At 43.4% G+C, this 17826-nt stretch overlaps 1 protein-coding gene across 1 annotated transcript in view; it reads right to left on the reverse strand.

Annotated features, from left to right (window-relative positions):
* cacna1db (calcium channel, voltage-dependent, L type, alpha 1D subunit, b) overlaps window positions 1-17195 on the reverse strand; it is a 760213-nt gene extending 743018 nt beyond the window's left edge. The window contains exons 1-3 of the mRNA XM_070894765.1: window positions 16981-17195; window positions 15896-16208; window positions 13082-13187 (exon numbers count right to left, since the gene is read on the reverse strand). Coding sequence (XP_070750866.1) covers window positions 13082-13187; window positions 15896-16208; window positions 16981-17008 — 447 coding nt within the window. The 5' untranslated portion in view covers window positions 17009-17195. The remainder of the gene's footprint in view (window positions 1-13081; window positions 13188-15895; window positions 16209-16980) is intronic.
* Window positions 17196-17826: the final 631 nt, after the last annotated feature.

Below are 17826 nucleotides of genomic sequence, written 5' to 3' on the forward strand. Positions count from 1 at the left end.
TTTTACATATATCGTTGGTACCTATATGCACCACGACAACTGGCTGTTCACCCTCCCCCTCCAAAATGTCCTGCAGCCATTCCGAGACATCCTTGACCCTTGCATCAGGGAGGCAACATACCATCCTGGAGTCTCAGAAACATCTATCTATTCCCCTTACAATAGAATCGCCTACCACAATAGCTCTCCCACTCTTTTTCCTGCCCTCCTGTGCAGCAGAGCTACCCACAGTGCCATGAACTTGGCTGCTGCTGCCCACTCCTGATGAGTCATCTCCCCCAACAGTACCCAAAACGGTGTATCTGTTTTGGAGGGGGATGACCGCAGGGGACCCCTGCATTACCTTCCTTCCACTGTTCTTCCTGATGGTCACCCATTCCCTATCTGCCTGTGTAACTTTGCCTGCAGTGTGACTAACTCACTAAATGTGCTATTCACGACATCCTCAGCATCAAGGATGCTCCAGAGTGAATCCATGCGCAGCTCCAGTGCCGCAATGCGGTCTGTCAGGTGCTGCAGCAGGATACACTTCCTGCACATGTGGTCGTCAGGGACACAGGGAGTTCCCACATAGCACAGGAGGAGCATGACACGTGTCCGAGCTCTCCTGCCATGACTTAACCCTTAGATTAACTTAATTTGGCAACAATAATAAAGGTTACCTACTGATAAAAGAAAAAGAAGAAAAACTACTCACCAATCACCAGCGTCAGCGGCGGGACCCGCCCACCCGCATCTCGCTGGGGCGGGCCCCGCCCAAAGAGACGTCGGCAGCCCAGCATCGGCTGCTTGCGGGCCCCGCCCGAAGTCCTCGTCGGGACCTGCCCACATCTCGCTGGGGCGGGCTCCGCCCGAAGAATCGGCATCGGCTGCTTGCGGGTCCCGTCCAAAGTCCTCAGCGGGGCCTGGCTTCCTCATAGTCAGTGGGGCCTGCCCGCCTCGCATCTCACTGGGGCAGGCCCCGCCCGAAGAGTCGGCGGCATCCCAGCATCGGCTGTATGCGGGCCCCACCTGAAGTCCTCGGCGCGGCCCGGCTTCTTCTTCGTCGTCTTCTCTCTCACCCCCCCCCATCTTCCTCTCTTCTCTCTCCCCTCCCATTTTCCCTCTTCCCCTCCCCCCCTCATCTTCTCTTCTTCCCCCATCTTCTTCTCTTCTCCTCCCCCCCCATCTTCTTCTCTTCCCCCCCATCTTCTTCTTCTCTTCCCCCCCCCCCATCATCTCCCTGGTGCTGCAGTAGGTGAGTAGAAATATTTATTTATTTATTGCGTGATTTTTAATTTTTTTTTTTTAATTTATTTTTTTATTTATTTGGATTGATTTATTGGTTTATTTATTGATTTATTTATCATTTATTATTGATGATGGCTCTTTATTTGTAAAAGGTGAAGTGTTTAATGCTTGTAAACCCCCCTGCCCCCACCCCCACCATCTTTCGTTCCACCTGATTTCCAAGTGCAGGCAAGGTTTTTCTGAGCGTACAAAAATCTACACTTACTCCAGTCTAAGTTAGTTTGGATTAAGTTTTCGCTGCCTAAACTTGAAAAAAAAATCTGTTCTAAAATGAAACTGTTCCAACTCACTAGAACTGGAGCAAACTAAAGGCCGAGAATTGCAATTTCTAAGATACTCCATTCTAAACTAGTTGCTCCAAAAAAAAATAGGAGCAACTCAGGCCGAAACTTGACCATTTACTTTCAACACACTGTGTTCTGGGACAGATTTGTGTGCACCTTTGGAAATGGTTTAGTGAGTTGCAGTGAATGATGAGACATAACGGTATCCCCGCAATGATGATGAGTGTGAAAGGAATGGCTTGGACATTGTAGGGACGCTTTATGGTGTTGGTGTGCGGTAGTGCCAATCTGGTGCATCATGTAGCAGTCAGGTTTATAGCATCAAGTGAAGTAAATACGGTGAGTCCATCCCTGACCTCTTGGGCAGCAATGTGCTCGGGTGCTGATGCCCTCTGCCCTGTGCTGCATCAGGTGATGGAGGAGAAGGTTGGTGCTGCTGGTGTGCCTGGTGCTTATGGTGTTGGGGCTGATTGTGGTGAGATTCGAAGGACCAAAGTGAGACAGTTTAAAGGACATCCATGTTGATGGAATAGATGGCAGGTACAGTGGAGATGACAGAAGAATTCTGTCAATGGTGTGATTTCTTCAAATGAGGCAAGAGTGAATGGAGAGAGGAAAGCCTACAGAATCTGTGCTGTAAATGGACTGAGAAACAGCTTGTGGCTGAGGAAAGTAATGATGTCAGGTGGGAGCTTTTACTCAACATTTGAAGCTGTCAAGTAATCAGCTGGAGCAATGGTCACTGAATTCCCACCTCAGGTTGACAACCGTGGTCCCCGATGGCCATAAAGTTAAAGTGAAAAGGTAAGTTTAAAAAGCTTGTTAATGCTCTGGTAACTAGATGGTAATAAGTTTAATTGAGTCACCCGCCGCTGCCTGTCGGGTCTTCTGAGCGCTAACATACCCAACACTGGGGAAAGCACTTTGACAGCAGGGTCCCGAACCACTGTAAAAAAAAAAACAATTTCCCACTCGACCCTCCACTGATTCCGCCTGCTGAACCCCCGGGAAAATCCGGCAATAGAATGCCCAACGAACGGAAATAGCTGGTGAACACCCGTCCTGGTGAACACCTATCTCTCATCCAAATGCTGGTTAGTTATGTCATTACAATTTGTGCGCAAATTGGCCGCCACGCTTACCTGCATAAGATCAATGACCGTACTTCAATAGTAATTTGGTTTGTTCAGAGGCTGTGAAGCACTGTGGCTATGTAAACATAGGTTCTTATCCACAGCACAGTTTGTCTTTAGGTAGCTAACACAGTCATAGAAATTATTACAAGGGATCCATGGACAGCGTGAAAATGTACGGGGGTCCCAAGGACAGTCTTCAAACTTGCAGAGGCTCCCCAGGAGCGTGCCAGTATTTGCAGTGGGTTTCACTTCACATACAAGAGTTTGAAAACCCCTTCTTTAAACAGTTCTTTTAGGAGCTCAGGGTTAGTCAGGTGATTATCCAACATGCGATCAAAGCAAAATTGTAAAGCCCCCGAGATCCCATGGTTATTTAAATCCCCATCGTGCCTGTTGCAGAACTCACCATGGTTATTCAAACACAGCAGCCTGAAGGTTCATGCACTGTCCTGCTTTTTACTGTTTTAACTCATAAGCCCTCATTCCATTCAAACCTCCTCTGAAAACCTAGGATTACTTATTCCAATCATCAATGGGATTTCCCCCCCCCCCTCAACTCCCTTCTCTCCAGATAGTGCTAACTCTTTCTGGGGTGCAATTCCATGAGAGTTGACCATTTCATTGTACCTCGCTCGAGTACCTATTCATGCACGAGGCAAACAGTATGGGCTGTTCAACTGTGGAAGCCGAGCCCTCACTTGATGGTTGCACTCACGCACATGAGTCAAAAGGAGCCACTTGACAGTGAACAGAAGTGGGAGTCTTCAGTTCGACAGTCCTCTGCTCCTCTGCTCCCTCACCACGTACACCAGCTGCTTCACGCTGCCTCTCCGTTACCACGGCAACCCCACAGGAGGCGCAAGATATCACGAGATCTCTTGGCATTTGCAAGGACGAAGAGGAAGAGGTCCAAGGTCACGGAGCCAATCAATGCAACAAGGACCACGGCGCTGTTGTTCGCTGGGGCCAGAGGGAAGGCAGCTCCCTCTACTCAGAGGGAGGAGGTGGCTCGCTTGATCGATTATTCGTTATGGAATGTCCTCTGAACCTTTTTTTTTGCATATGCGCAAATAGTTATTTTCCACGCATGTGCATTTTTATTTTCCAAAATAAATTCCGAGGTTTAGATGTTCTCTCACGAGATCTTTATTTCACTCTGAAATAACGTGTCTTGCGATGGAATTGAGAGTTGATATATCCAGAGCTGTAATAATCAAAAGCTCCCAGTTGCAAGGTATGGTCTTTTTTGCAATCAGCAGATCATAGAGGAATAGCCTACTTCTATTCCAGGGCTCCGATATTAAGCACGAATCAGCCAGGATTAACAGAAATGGTTAGAAGAGTTATATTAAATTATGATAATTTTGAAGGACTGTTAAAGGCTCCCCTCCTGAATTTTGCTATAGTTCCAAAATGTATGAAAAAGGCTACAGAGCAACTCTTATACTTCCAGCGTAACAGAGTGGGTTAGATTTTCCTTTATGATCCCACCTGAAATTGGGTGGGACCGTGAGGGAAATGGTGGGAAAATTGGGAATTGCGGCCTACTGTCTGTTTGCCTGGACCCTAGTTTTACTGCTCCCCGACACCTGCTAGGATTCTCATCCCACTCCTTCTCCCCCACCACATGTAAGTACCAGTGGGTCGGGGGTTGGGGCAACGTGAAGCCCAGGATCCTACGATTTGAATATGCAAATCTAAATGATGCAATTGTATACCCAGATTTTCACAAATCCATTGCCAAGTTGGTACAGGGCACAGGTATAAATAGCTATCTTATTCAAAGTCCTGCACTTCCTTTTCTGATAATACTGACCTCAACTCAAAAATACTCCAGATGCATCTTTCAAAATGATGTGCTTGATATTAATTCTGAAGTCATAACAAATATTAATGTGTTGCATCAAATAAAATCTAATTAAGCATCAGATACAGAACTTTTCAAATCACAATGACCTTACCAGATGACTGATGTAGTTATTCTTACAAGTAAAAGTCAAAAATAGGTAAATTAATATACAATTTAATTCAGGACTTCAACTAACATAAATTTAAAGTTCAGCCCAAACAAAATGTTTCCATAATCCCTTTTATCAATATGATCTTTAAGATGACAGTGCTCATTTTAATTTTGGTATTAGTAAAATGTAACAGCAGTGTAGCATTTAAGTAATAATAGTAATTGTGGGTTTGAAGGACAAATGCAATATGTTTGAGTCCTTCAATATAGCAAAAATACATGAGTGATTTGTGCAAACCTCATTATTACTCAATCATAACAGTGAAAATGGAAAAAGAAACTCACTGCACTTAGCACAAAATTAAATTCAAACATTTATGTTGGTGACAGTAATACTCGGTTCCAGTGAAAATATAGAACATATAAATGTAAAATAAAGTATGTTACAAAACAATGATACATCAATGCACTGTGGGTTGCTCCATCAATTCCTATTCGAACAACTGTGTTTTTTTTTTAATTACACCCTTTCCATTTCTATCATGAGCAGAAACATCATCCACGATTTGCTTATTGTCTCAATAACACAAAACTATGACTGCAAGACAGAAATAATTATGTGTGTGCAGTAATGATATATCCACAAACAATACCTGCAGTACATTTTCTGATGCCCACCAAGCCAGGAGAAGATCATGCCATGTGTGATTTAGACATTTTCTGTCAATTTAATAGCGTTAATCTTTATTAAATTCTACATTCCCTAGCATGCCCACACCTATGATTTGATGCTATTTTACAAAAGCATAAAACAGTTTGCACCATTTTATATCTGAAAAGTGAAGTATTGAGGTCTTTTGCATATGTTTGTGAACATTTTCTTATATAAAATTCCTTTCAACACGGTGATATATAACATACGAGTTAGTTGCACACATTTTAAAGAACCTGCTGAAACAACTAGTGTCATATCTTCAGTTAGAAGTTTATACACAATGTGCTACATGTAACAATACAGATCGGTTTCCTAGTAGTATAGTACATGGATGTATTGACGCATAGTGCAACTGACTACCATAGCATGAATTCGCATTCAGAATTCAACTCGCTATGCGCACTGTCTCAACACATCAAGGGTGAGGTCATGGGGAAATAAGTTTACTTCATGCAGGGATGCTGAAAATTGGACAGCAAATCACCCAGAGCAGCTCTCACAACCATCAAGCAATTAGCTCAAAAGCAGCATGATGATTGCCAACTTCTTGCTCAAGAAATAATACAAGACCTGGGAGAAACTTCAAGGGAAGGGGGATGAAAATTGGTAACACTATACTTTAAAAAGTATGAGCTAGCAGCTTGGTGGTGCAGTGCATTGTGTACTGGAACACTACACAACTTCTGTTGATTAATTGGTGAGAGCCAGAGTATGGGAAAGGCCATTCCCCAGACAGCCCCCAGTAACAGAGCAACATTGCTGGAGGGATAGGAGCAGAACAGCTGCTTGCCTTCTTAATCAAGGTATGGGGGGGAATTTGAACTCCCACCAGCTGGCGGAAACCAAGTATGGAGGCAGTTAAAATGCAATGCGAGACTTACCCACTGGCCTCCCACTTGATCCTGCCGACTACAATTTTCAATTGCAGGCGCCAAGGACACCCGCCCAAATCCATTGGGGTCATTGTATGAAGATGCAGATCAGACTCTGATGATATCGGCGGCACAGGAACCAACTGCAATCTTAACCTGAGCTGAGCGGGGAGCCAAACTGTCAGGAAATGGATCCAGGGCCAGCAACGTGTTAATTTTCATTTTTTGTAGCTTCCTTATGGGTCAAGAGCAGCATGTTGATTGCCATCTTCTTGCTCAAGAAATGATGCATGACCTGGAAGAAACCTAGTGCTGAAGACTTGTGCTCCAGAACTAGCTGCGCCTCTAGCCAAGCAGTTCCAGTACAGATACAACACTGGCATCTATCCGACAATGTGGAAAATTATCCAGGTATGTTCTGTCCACAAAAAGCAGGACAAATCCAATCTGGCCAATTTCCGCCCCGTCAGTCTACTCTCAATCATCAGCAAAGTAATGGAAGGTGTCGTCGACAATGCTATCAAGCGGCACTTACTCACCAATAACCTGCTCACCGATGCTCAGTTTGGGTTCAACCAGACCTCATTACAGCCTTGATCCAAAAGAGCTAAATTCCAGAGGTGAGGTGAGAGTGACTGCTGGTGACATCAGGCAGCATTTGACCGAGTGTGGCATCAAGATGCCCTACTAAAGCTGAAGTCAATGGGAATCAGGGGCAAAACTGTCCACTGGTTGGAGTCACACCTAGCACAAAGGAAGATGGTTGTGGTGGTTGGAGATCAATCATCACAGCCCCAGGACATCGCTGCAGGAGTTCCTCAGGGCAGTGTCCTCAATCCAACTATCTTTAGCTGTTTCATCAATGACCTTCCCTTAATCATAAGGTCAGAAGTGGGGAATTTTGCCGATGACTGCATGTGTTCAGTGCCATTCGCAACTCCGCAGATAATGGAGCAGTCCATGCCCGGATGAAGCAAGACCTGGATGACATTTAGGCTTGACCTGATTAGTGGCAAGTAACATTCACGTCACACAATGTCAGGCAATGACTATCTCCAACAAGCGAGGGTCTAACCACCACCCTTTGACTTTCAACGGCATTACCATCGTCGAATCCCCCATCATCAATATCCTCTGGGGGTCATCACTGATCAGGAACTTAACTGGACCAGCCACATAAATACTGTGGCAACAAGAGCCGGTCAGAGGCTGGGTATTCTAAGACATAAGAAATAGGAGGAGGAGTACACCATACGGCCCCTCGAGTTTGGTCTGCCATTTAATATGATCATGGCTGATCCGATCATGGACTCAGGTCCACTTCCCTGCCCGCTCCCCATATCTCCTTATTCCCTTATCGGTTAAGAAACTGTCTATCTCTGTCTTAAATTTATTCAAAGACACAACTTCCACAGCTCTCTGAGGCAGTGAATTCCACAGGTTTACAACCGTCAGAGAAGAAATTCCTCCTCATCTCAGTTTTAAATGGGCGGCCCCTTATTCTAAAATATGCCCTCTAGCTCTAGTGTCCCCTATCAGTGGAAACATCCTCTCTGTATCCACTTTGTCAAGCCCCCTTATAATCTTATACGTTTCGATAAGATCACCTCTCATTCTTCTGAATTCCAATGAGTAGAGGCCCAACCTACTCAACCTTTCCTCATACATCAACACCCTCATCTCCGGCATCAACATAGTGAACCTTCTCTGAACTGCCTCCAAAGCAAATATATCCTTTCTTAAATATGGAACCCAAAACTGTATGCAGTATTCCAGGTGTGGCCTCACCAATACCCTGTATAACTGTAGCAAGACTTCCCTGCTTTTATACTCCATCCCCTTTGCAATAAAGGCCAAGATTCCATTGGCCTTCCTGATCACTTGCTGTACCTGCATCCTATCCTTTTGGGTTTCATGGACCAGGACCCCCAGATCCCGCTGTGCTGCAACACTTTGCAATTTTTCTCCATTTAAATAATAACTTGCTCTTCGATTTTTTTTCTGCCAAAGTGCATAACCCCACACTTTTCAACATTATACTCCATCTGCCCAATTTTTGCCCACTCACTTAGCCTGTCTATGTCCTTTTGCAAGTTTTTTGTGTCCTCTTCACACATTGCTTTTCCTCCCATCTTTGTATCGTCAGCAAACTTGGCTACATTACACTCGGTCCCTTCATCCAAGTCGTTAATATAGATTGTAAATAGTTGGGGTCCCAGCACTGATTCCTGCGGCACTGATTGCCAACCCGAGAATGAACCATCTATCCTGACTCTCTGTTTTCTGTTAGCCAATCCTCTATCCATGCTAATATATTACCCCCAACCCCGTTAAAAGGTTACTGCACAAGATAAAAAAGTTATGTGGCACCTTGTCAAATACCTTATGGAGGTTCAAATACACCACATTCACTGGTTCCCCTTTATCCACCCTGTTTGTTACATCCTCAAAGAATTCCAGCAAATTTGCCAAACATGACTTCCCCTTCATAAATCCATGCTGATTCTGTTTGACTGAATTATGCTTTTCCAAAATGTCCTGCTACTGCTTCTTTAATAATGGACTCCAACATTTTCCCAACCACAAATGTTAGGCTAACTGGTCTATAGTTTCCTGCTTTTTGTCTGCCTCCTTTTTTAAATAGGAGCATTACATTTGCAGTTTTCCAATCTGCTGGGACCTCCCCAGAATCCAGGGAATGTTGGTAAATTACAACCAATGCATCCACTATCTCTGCCACTACTTCTCTTAAGACCCTAGGATGCAAGTCATCAGGTCCAGGGGATTTATCCGCCTTTAGTCCCATTATTTTACTGAGTACCACCTCCTTAGTGATTGTGATTGTGTTAAGTTCCTCCCCCCCTATAGCCCCTTGACTATCCGCTGTTGGGATATTTTTAGTGTCCTCTACCGTAAAGACTGATACAAAATATTTGTTCAGAGTTTCTGCCATCTCCATGTTTCCCATCATTAATTCCCCAGTCTCGTCCTCTAAGTGACCAACATTTACTTTAGCCACTCTTTTCCTTTTGAAATACCTGTAGAAACTCTTGCGATCTGTTTTTATATTTTGTGCTAGTTTACCTTCATAGTCTATCTTCCTTTTCTTAATCATTTTTTAGTAATTCTTTGCTGGATTTTAAAAGCTTCCCAATCTTCTGTCCTCTCACTAGTTTTGGCCACCTTGTATGCCCTTGTTTTTAATTGGATACAATCCTTTATTTCTTTAGTTTGTCATGGATGGCTATCTTTTCTTTTACACCCTTTCTTCCTCACTGGAATATATTTTTCTTGAGAGTTATGAAATATCTCCTTAAATGTACGTCACTGTTCATCAACCGTCCTGCATTTTAATCTATTTTCCCAGTCCGCTTTAGCCAACTCTGCCCTCATACCTTTGTAGTCTCCTTTATTTAAGCTTAGTACACTGGTTTGAGATCCAACTTTCTTGCCCTCCATCTGAATTTGAAATTCAATCATGCTATGGTCACTCGTTCCAAGGGGATCCTTTACTAGGAGATTGTTTATTAATCCTGTCTCATTACACAGGACCAGATCTAATATAGCCTGCCCCCTGGTTGATTCCGTTACATACCCATCCCTTATGCGCTCTATGAACTCTTCCTCAAGGATACCCTGACCAATTTGATTTGTCCAATCAATATGGAGGTTAAAATCACCCATGATTATTGCTGTTCCCTTTTTATATGCTCCCACTATTTCTTGGCTTATACTAGTTGCTACTGTTAGGGGGCCTATAGACTACACCCACCAGTGACTTTTTCCCCATATTATTCCTTATCTTCACCCAAACTGTTTCAACATCCTGATCATTTGAGCCAATATCGTTTCTCACTATTAGTGATTCCATCCTTTATCAACAGAGCAACCCCACCTCCTTTTCCTTTCTGTCTGTTGTTCTGAATTGTCAAGTACCCCTGAATGCTTAGTTCCCAGTTTTGGTCACCGTGCATCCACATCTCTGTTATGGCTATCAGATCATACTCATTTGTAACTATTTGTGCTGACAGCTCATCTAATTTGTTACGAATGCTGCATGCATTCAGATAAAGAGCTTTTAAATGTGTTTTCTTATCATTTTCTCCTGCTATGGCCACAGTTTCTGATACACGCTTATGTTTATAGATTCTGTCTCTTCCTATCTCACTCTGGTTTTCGTTTCCCCCATTGCTACCCTGCTCTATTGCCTTCACCTTATTCTGCAGCGCATGTCTCACCTCCTGACTCCCCAAAGCCTTTCCACCATCTACAAAGCCCAAGTCAGGAGTGTTATGGAATACTCTCCACTTGCCTGGATGAGCGGAGCTCCAACAACACTTAAGAAGCTCAACACCATCCAGGACAAAGCTTGATTGGCACCCCATCCACCACCTTAAACATTCACTCCCTCCATCACCGGTGTACCGTGGCTGCAGTGTCTACCATCCACAAGATGCACTGCAGCAATTCGCCAAGGCTTCTTCGGCAGCACCTCCCAAACCTGCAACCTCTACCACCGAGAAGGACACAGGCAGCAGGCGCATGGGAATATCACCACATCCATGTTCGCCTCCAAGTCATACACCATCCTGACTTGGAAGTATATCGCCGTTCCTTTATCGTTGCTGGGTCAAAATCCTATAAGTCCCTCCCTAATATTATTGTGGATGTACCTTCACCACATGAACTGCAGCAGTTCAAGAAGGTGGCTCACTACCATCTCCTCAAGGACAATTAGGGATGGGCAATAAATGCTAGCCTTGTTAGCGACGCCCACATCCCATGAATGAATTTTTTTTAAAGATGCAGGAGTGTTCCTCCAGGCCCCACAAGGAAATCTTGGGTCTCCCCTGCCCTGTGCTTTACTCCCCTCTCTCTACTGCAATCCCCTTCTAACCCCCTCTCCTGACCACTTACCTTAGGGCCAGAGACCGTTCCTACTGGTTCCCATCAGTGGCCTCCTGCAGCTCAATTTTAACAGTTGGGCAGCTGCTTCCCACCAACACTGGTCAGGAAGATGGCCAGTAGCATTTTAGAGAGGGCCAGTCAGCTGGGCCTCTACGCTGCCACCCCCGGACTGGCTGGTCGCTCACTAAGCCACATTCACACCCAGGAATTAAAATCAACCTCAATCTGCAAAAGGGAGAGGAATAAAAAGATACTATAGAACTAATAATTCAAACTACCTGAAACATGTGTAATAGCTCAATTATTATAACTAATGTTATTTACTCAGAGTAATCATGAACAAAATTGAACTTAAAAGCTAACTTCACATCAGACAGAAAATAGTAACATATTTTCTGTAAAATGTTTCCCCACAAACACAGTGGGGGCGAAATTGCCCCGCGCCAGGTTTGGGGCGCTTAATTCGAATAAAGTGAAAATTTATCGCCCGCCGCCAAGGGAAGGAAAGTGACCCATAATTTGGCTCTTTAACTTGAAAAAATTGTCGCACTCATGCATCACAACGTCCCTCCCCTTCTCTCAAAGGGGAGACACACAAGAGGGGGTGCCAGATTGCCCATTGGCGGTCCGGCCAAACCAGCGGCCAACACTATCGAGCCGACTCCAGAGTCGACCAACAATTAAGATAAGATGATGGCCACGGCACTGGGCCCTCCCCTTTAAGGGCAGCTGCAGCGCCCCAGCCACCACAGTTTTGCGACCCGCAAAGCTGTCAGTGGCATCGCCCGGTGCCGACCGCGTTCCTGCAGGGCAATTTCCCCCACGGGTGTAAAGGGGTCAAGGCGAGGCAATAAGTGGCCGGTGCGCACGACAATGACATCATCGCTGTGTGCACAGCCCCCGGGGAGCCAACAACGGGGTACGGCACAAAGCCGTTTTCGCCCCCGGCATCCCGGGAGCAATTCTGGCCACGTCGCTCCTGACACCTACCCCCGGGCACAAACCACTTATCACCCAGTTAGCGCTGGTCGGAAGCGCTGTATGCCTTTTCAAAAGGGGCAATTTCAGCCCCAGTGCTATTTAAAAAGTTACGAGCACTCCACATCATAAAAATAAAACCGAATGCGCAAGGACTATGTACTTGGTTACTACTTTGATTTTAATTCTATAAATAGGACTATTTAATTAATTAATACCTGAATGAAACCACTGGACATGAGTAGTGTTGCAATTCATTATTTAGCTCTAGCAAACCAACAATCTGAACATGATGACCAGTTCAAAGAAGGACAGTCTTGTTATATTGATGAGATTTGGGAAGAAAATCAAAAGCAAACTCAACCTTACTCAGCAGTACAACATAAGCTGCTTGGAAATTTGCTGCTTATACAATAGTTTCACTGCACTTCACTGTGGATTTTCCCTGCTTCCAATACACAGATTGAAACAATAAGAGCAGAATTAATAAAGAGTTTATCACCAACAGGAAATAAGTTTACATCAACACTGGAAAGTAATTTACTTTTTCATAGCACAATTCTGCAATTCTAAATAAACACCTGAACTTTGTATTGCATCTGTCCCTTTTACTTACAAAATCTATTGTACACGCAGAATAAAGCAGTCTATAAAAACCATGCCAATCCACAGAAAGTAAGCACAGTACTGTACGATAAAAACTTGTACCATCTGAAGAAATGTTTGACAATCTGTGCATCTAAGTATAGATCCAATTTATAAATGATGAGTCTTCACTGACTCCAAAAGACCAACAAACAAGTAATAATACTATTTCCAGAATATTAGACCACAATGGTATAGTCTTTTAAAAAAAGACCCCGTGGTTAGAACTGAATTGCATATTCAAATGAGGTACATTAGCAGCAGTTAAACATAAGTAATCAAAGAGCACTTACCAGGTCATGATTGGTTGAATTAGAGTCATCTTCTGGGAAAGGTATGTAAACAGCTAAGGCCACACAGTTGGCAAAAATAGCAATCAATATAAAGATATCAAATGGCCTGTAGGTCTAGTTAAGGAATGCATTGTTTCAATTAAAAAAAATTAATAAATACCAACACATGTACTATCAAACGTCAAAGGAATGGGTAAACCATGTCTTGCTCATGACTAAAATCTTTTTAATTTTTCATAGCCAGCACACGTTATCACATATATTGGGGTTCTACTTTAAATTACCAAAAGCACAAGATAAAATATAGTAATTTAACTACAATTGATTTTGGCAAAAGTTATACAAAAGGAAACTAATCTTGAGCCAGTTAAAATTGATTATATTTTATTACCATACAATTATTAGACTGGCAGTCTAACCATAAACCATGTTAGTAACATTATGGACCATAATTTGCTGTTGCAGCGCATCTAATGGTGTCTGCCGTTGGTTTGACTTGCCCTTGCACTTTTAGGTGTTGAAATTTTTTGCATAGCAAGCAGCTGAAAATGTGAGCTGTGAGGAAAACAGATCATCTGGGACCTAATTGAACACGGAAAGCAACTGTGTATCTCCTTAACCAATCAGATTGAAGATTTGTGAAATTAACAGTGGAAGGACTGGGAAGGAAGTGTAAATTAGAGTGAGTGAATTCAATGTCAAATCAGGTTCAGAAAGAGAAATAAAGAGAGGGAACGATTAGTTGATTGATTGATTGGTAGTAAGTTATCATGTCATTAAAAGGGTACTTGCTCTTGTAACTTTCTATGGCGCGTTTAGTTTGTATCTACCGTGCAAATACAGCAACTTCACACCATTCAATACATTTCAATGGTAAGGCAAACAGCAAAAGGCAATTTGCACTAAGTTAACAGTGGACGGCGCAACTCAGACAGCAACTTTTGCTTATTGGCATTTAACTGCACATCTGCCCTTCAGCTGAAGTTCGTGTACCATTTACGTTTAAATAATGGCAAGTGCCATTCGCCTCACTGTCATTTTGACAGCAAAAATCCGAGCCAATAAATTTAACCGAAAGAATAATCTGAAGGAAAATGATTTTCTAAATAAACATGCAGCAGCCAATGTTAATTTCCTTTGCACCATTTTTTGCCAATTATTTTAAATCTGTGTCCTCTGGTTACCGACCCTCCCACCAGCGGAAATAGTTTCTCCCTATCTACTTTATTGAAATCCTCCAGAATTTTTAGCACCTCAACTGAATCTCCCCTAAGGAATGAGTCACCACATTTGTAACAGTGCCAGAGAGGTTTTTTGGCAGTAATTAACACATATCACATTATTAAATGGGTACTTTGACTGCATCGTGGCGAAGGTGCAGAGAATGAGGGTACAGGGCCCAGAAGAGCCAAGGGCCCAAGGGCAGCACGGACCAGCCCACACTGCGATATGTGTGCGCACTAGGTCCATGCAGCAGAGCAGGTCTCCAGTCATTCTGGTTAATCCTTGCCACTGGATAAAGGCCTAGTTCTGTCAAGCCCGTGTGGTGGCTGATGTGCAACAGTCACCACACGTTAAAAAAATTCAGGCACAGGCATCTTCCACCCCCTCAACTGGAGTTCAGGACTGGAACATCAGGTCCTTCATTGAAACATCTGTGAACTCTCGCAGAAGCAAGTCATCCTTGTTCGAGGGAGACTTCGACTGCAATGGACAAGACAAAAAACTTTCTGTGGAGAGTTTAGTTCATATCTACTGTGCAAATACAGCAACTTCATGCCATTCAATGTATTTCAACAGTGAGCCAGAGAGCGATGTACTTTGCGAAGCTAACAACGGAGTGGCACAACTGTGACAGCAACTTTTGGATGTTTAACCACGCATCTGCCCCTCATCTGAAGTTGCTGTATCATTTGTGTGTAAGTAATGGCAAGCACCATTAGCCTCCACATTATTTTGACAAAAATGATGGCCCATTAAGTTTTATATAGAAAACTTGAACAAAATTGGTGTCAATTTGTTATAGTAACATTTTCCTGATTAAAGGTTATATTGCTAGTCTAATAATAGTATGATAGTAAAATATAATTTATTATTGCTGGATTCATGTCAGTCTTTGTATAAGTTTTGACAGTCAATTGGTAGTTAAATTATATTTAATTTTATGATTTTTTGAAAATTTAAAGTAGTACTCCAATATATTTAACTTGTGTTAAATATTTACAATAATTTTAAATCACGGAACTTTAATGTATGGTGCGAGTACATGTATTTCGTTTCCTATTAATTGGGAACATCTATAATGAAAGTGATTGAAAAGTTTTAGTGAAGCAGCATTCCTGGGTAGTTTGTGGTCATCTTCAAATAAATTGCCAGGAATAATTATTTAGTGTATAGGTGCAACTGGGGGCTATTGTAATATCATAAAGATCTATGTTTTCTAAGGAAGGATATTTCTTTCGATTACGCTCAGTTCACTCAATTTGTATTGATTTTGTTTGCTTTTTTAGAAAATGTTGCTATAAAATTTGAGGCTGATGTGAATAGCATATTGAGCTTATATGCAATTTGTTGAATAACAATATATATTTAATTTCCATTGGCAGTAGTTTCGCTGAGGATTTGCTATCATTTTGCGTGCAAAGACAATATCCCATATGTTTGGTCGTATTATACATGCGATATGTAAATGCTGCGATGACCTTGCAGGAACACACTCAAAAAGTAGAACACGCAGCAAATGATTTTTAAAGGTGTTATACCAAAGCTTCTGCGCAGATCATCTGCGTGATAACGAGCAGAGGAAAAGGATACTTCCATTCTACTATACTAATACAGGCTCTTCTAATGGGGTTGTTGAGATTTAAGCAGAAGAGGGCACGGGGCGGCCTGTTGTTCACAGTACTGCCCTGCTGCTTCTTGCTCTTGGCGAATTGCTGGCGTTTTCTTTGGGCTGCTGCGCTGCTGGATTCGGTGGTAGAGTTCATGGTTGCGGCAGCTTTAGCCTGCCTAGCCGCGTCAATCGCAGCTTGCCAGGATAGTGCTGCTGGCCTCGGCGGTTCGGAGTTTGACTCGAGACCCGGTCCGTCGCTAGGTAGCGGGAGTCTGTTGCTGGCATAATTTACTCCTGTGATTTAAAAAAACGACGTAATCAGATATAAAAGTGACCTTTGCATTTAAAGCGCGAACTGTCCACTATACAGAACATGCTTAAAGAAACCCTCCAAATGATACAACGATTCCATTTTTGAAATCAAGAGATCAAATGCAAGAGAGAATAATCGTTGTGTTTAAAGACGTCGGATCAGCGAAACATATGAAAAACTGCAATAATACCTATCTCAACAGCTGGTATTATTGCTTGGTTGCAAATACACACTTTAAGGCTATATATTCAGTGAGGTTTCATGTTACCACCGCCTTACACATACACACAATCTGAAACAAAATTATTTATTTAAACAGAGGACGGCGTATGTATCTTTCTGCCACATTAACTGTTACTCTGTATGCTTCATTGGAGTACATTTTATTTCTTTAATCAGAAGTCTGCAATATCTATAACTACGGTATTTTCGTGTTCAGTATGGTGCCTAGACCTTATGCAGATTAAATCTGTTTTTGTAAAAAGTTCTAAAAATCAAATTGTTTATTAATCTACATTACACCGCCTGCCAAACTCCTGTGTCGAGGTTTAACCAAATTATGTTGAACCACAACAATAACTGAGACTCTTTATTTTTTCCTTCGTAACAAGTGAAATACGTTTCGTGAATCAAATAGGAAACAAAATAGCTCGGGGCAAATGTCAGATGTATTAATTAAAACCTTCAAAGTCACTACATCTCGAGCATCCTCGATTAATGCAATGGTTATAATTAGATCTTCGGAATATTTACCTTCGTAGGGTTCCTTTAATTCATACATTCTCACCACCTTCGTATTGCATCAAAAAAAATGACTAAAAACGAAATGACGAGGCGGATTTTCATCCCCCGACCCCCATGATAGTCAAACACTCGCATCTATTTTGTTTCCCTCCGCTTTTTTATCCAACATCGTTGTAACATCCGGGCTCCGGCGGTGCTTCAGCCGACTGATTTCATCGCTGCTGCCGGTATGATCCTGGCACGGCGGCTCCCCTCCCCTCCCCTCCCCTCCACCCGGCACTGCAGTCCTCCCGGCCCCGGCTCCCTCGCCCCCCTTTCTGCCTCTTTGCCTACTTCCCTGGGTGCTGTCGGCGTGGCACCGACATGGTGCGAACGAACGGCCAGCGGAGCTGCTGCGGACTGCGCTCGAGCGCTGGCTAACGGCTGACTGGATGAGGCGGGGGGGGGGCGCGAGGGAGGGAGCGAGCCGGGGGCGTGAGTCTTGAGTGAGGGGGGCGCGCGCCATTGTGTATGTGTGTATGTGTGGCGGGCGCAGGGGGGGATCGGGAGCGCGCTCCAGACAGAGAGAGGTGAGGGGGCGCGCTTTCTACTCAGGTGTCTGTTCAGTACCAGCATAATCGGACAGGGCTGTCGAAAGGATTGTATGCCCTTTAATTTAGAAGGTTAAGGCGGGGGGGGGGGGGTGATCTGATCCAAGTATTCAAGCTATTTAAGGGGAACAGATAAGGTAGATAGAGATAAACTATTTCCGCTGATTGGGGATTCTAGGACTAGGAGCGCATAGTCTAAAAATTAGAGTCAGATCTTTCAGGAGGGGAATTAGGAAATACTTCTATGCACAAAGGGTGGTAGAAG

The sequence above is a fragment of the Pristiophorus japonicus genome, chromosome 12, assembly GCF_044704955.1.
Source record: "Pristiophorus japonicus isolate sPriJap1 chromosome 12, sPriJap1.hap1, whole genome shotgun sequence".
NCBI classification, from domain to species: Eukaryota; Metazoa; Chordata; class Chondrichthyes; family Pristiophoridae; genus Pristiophorus; species Pristiophorus japonicus.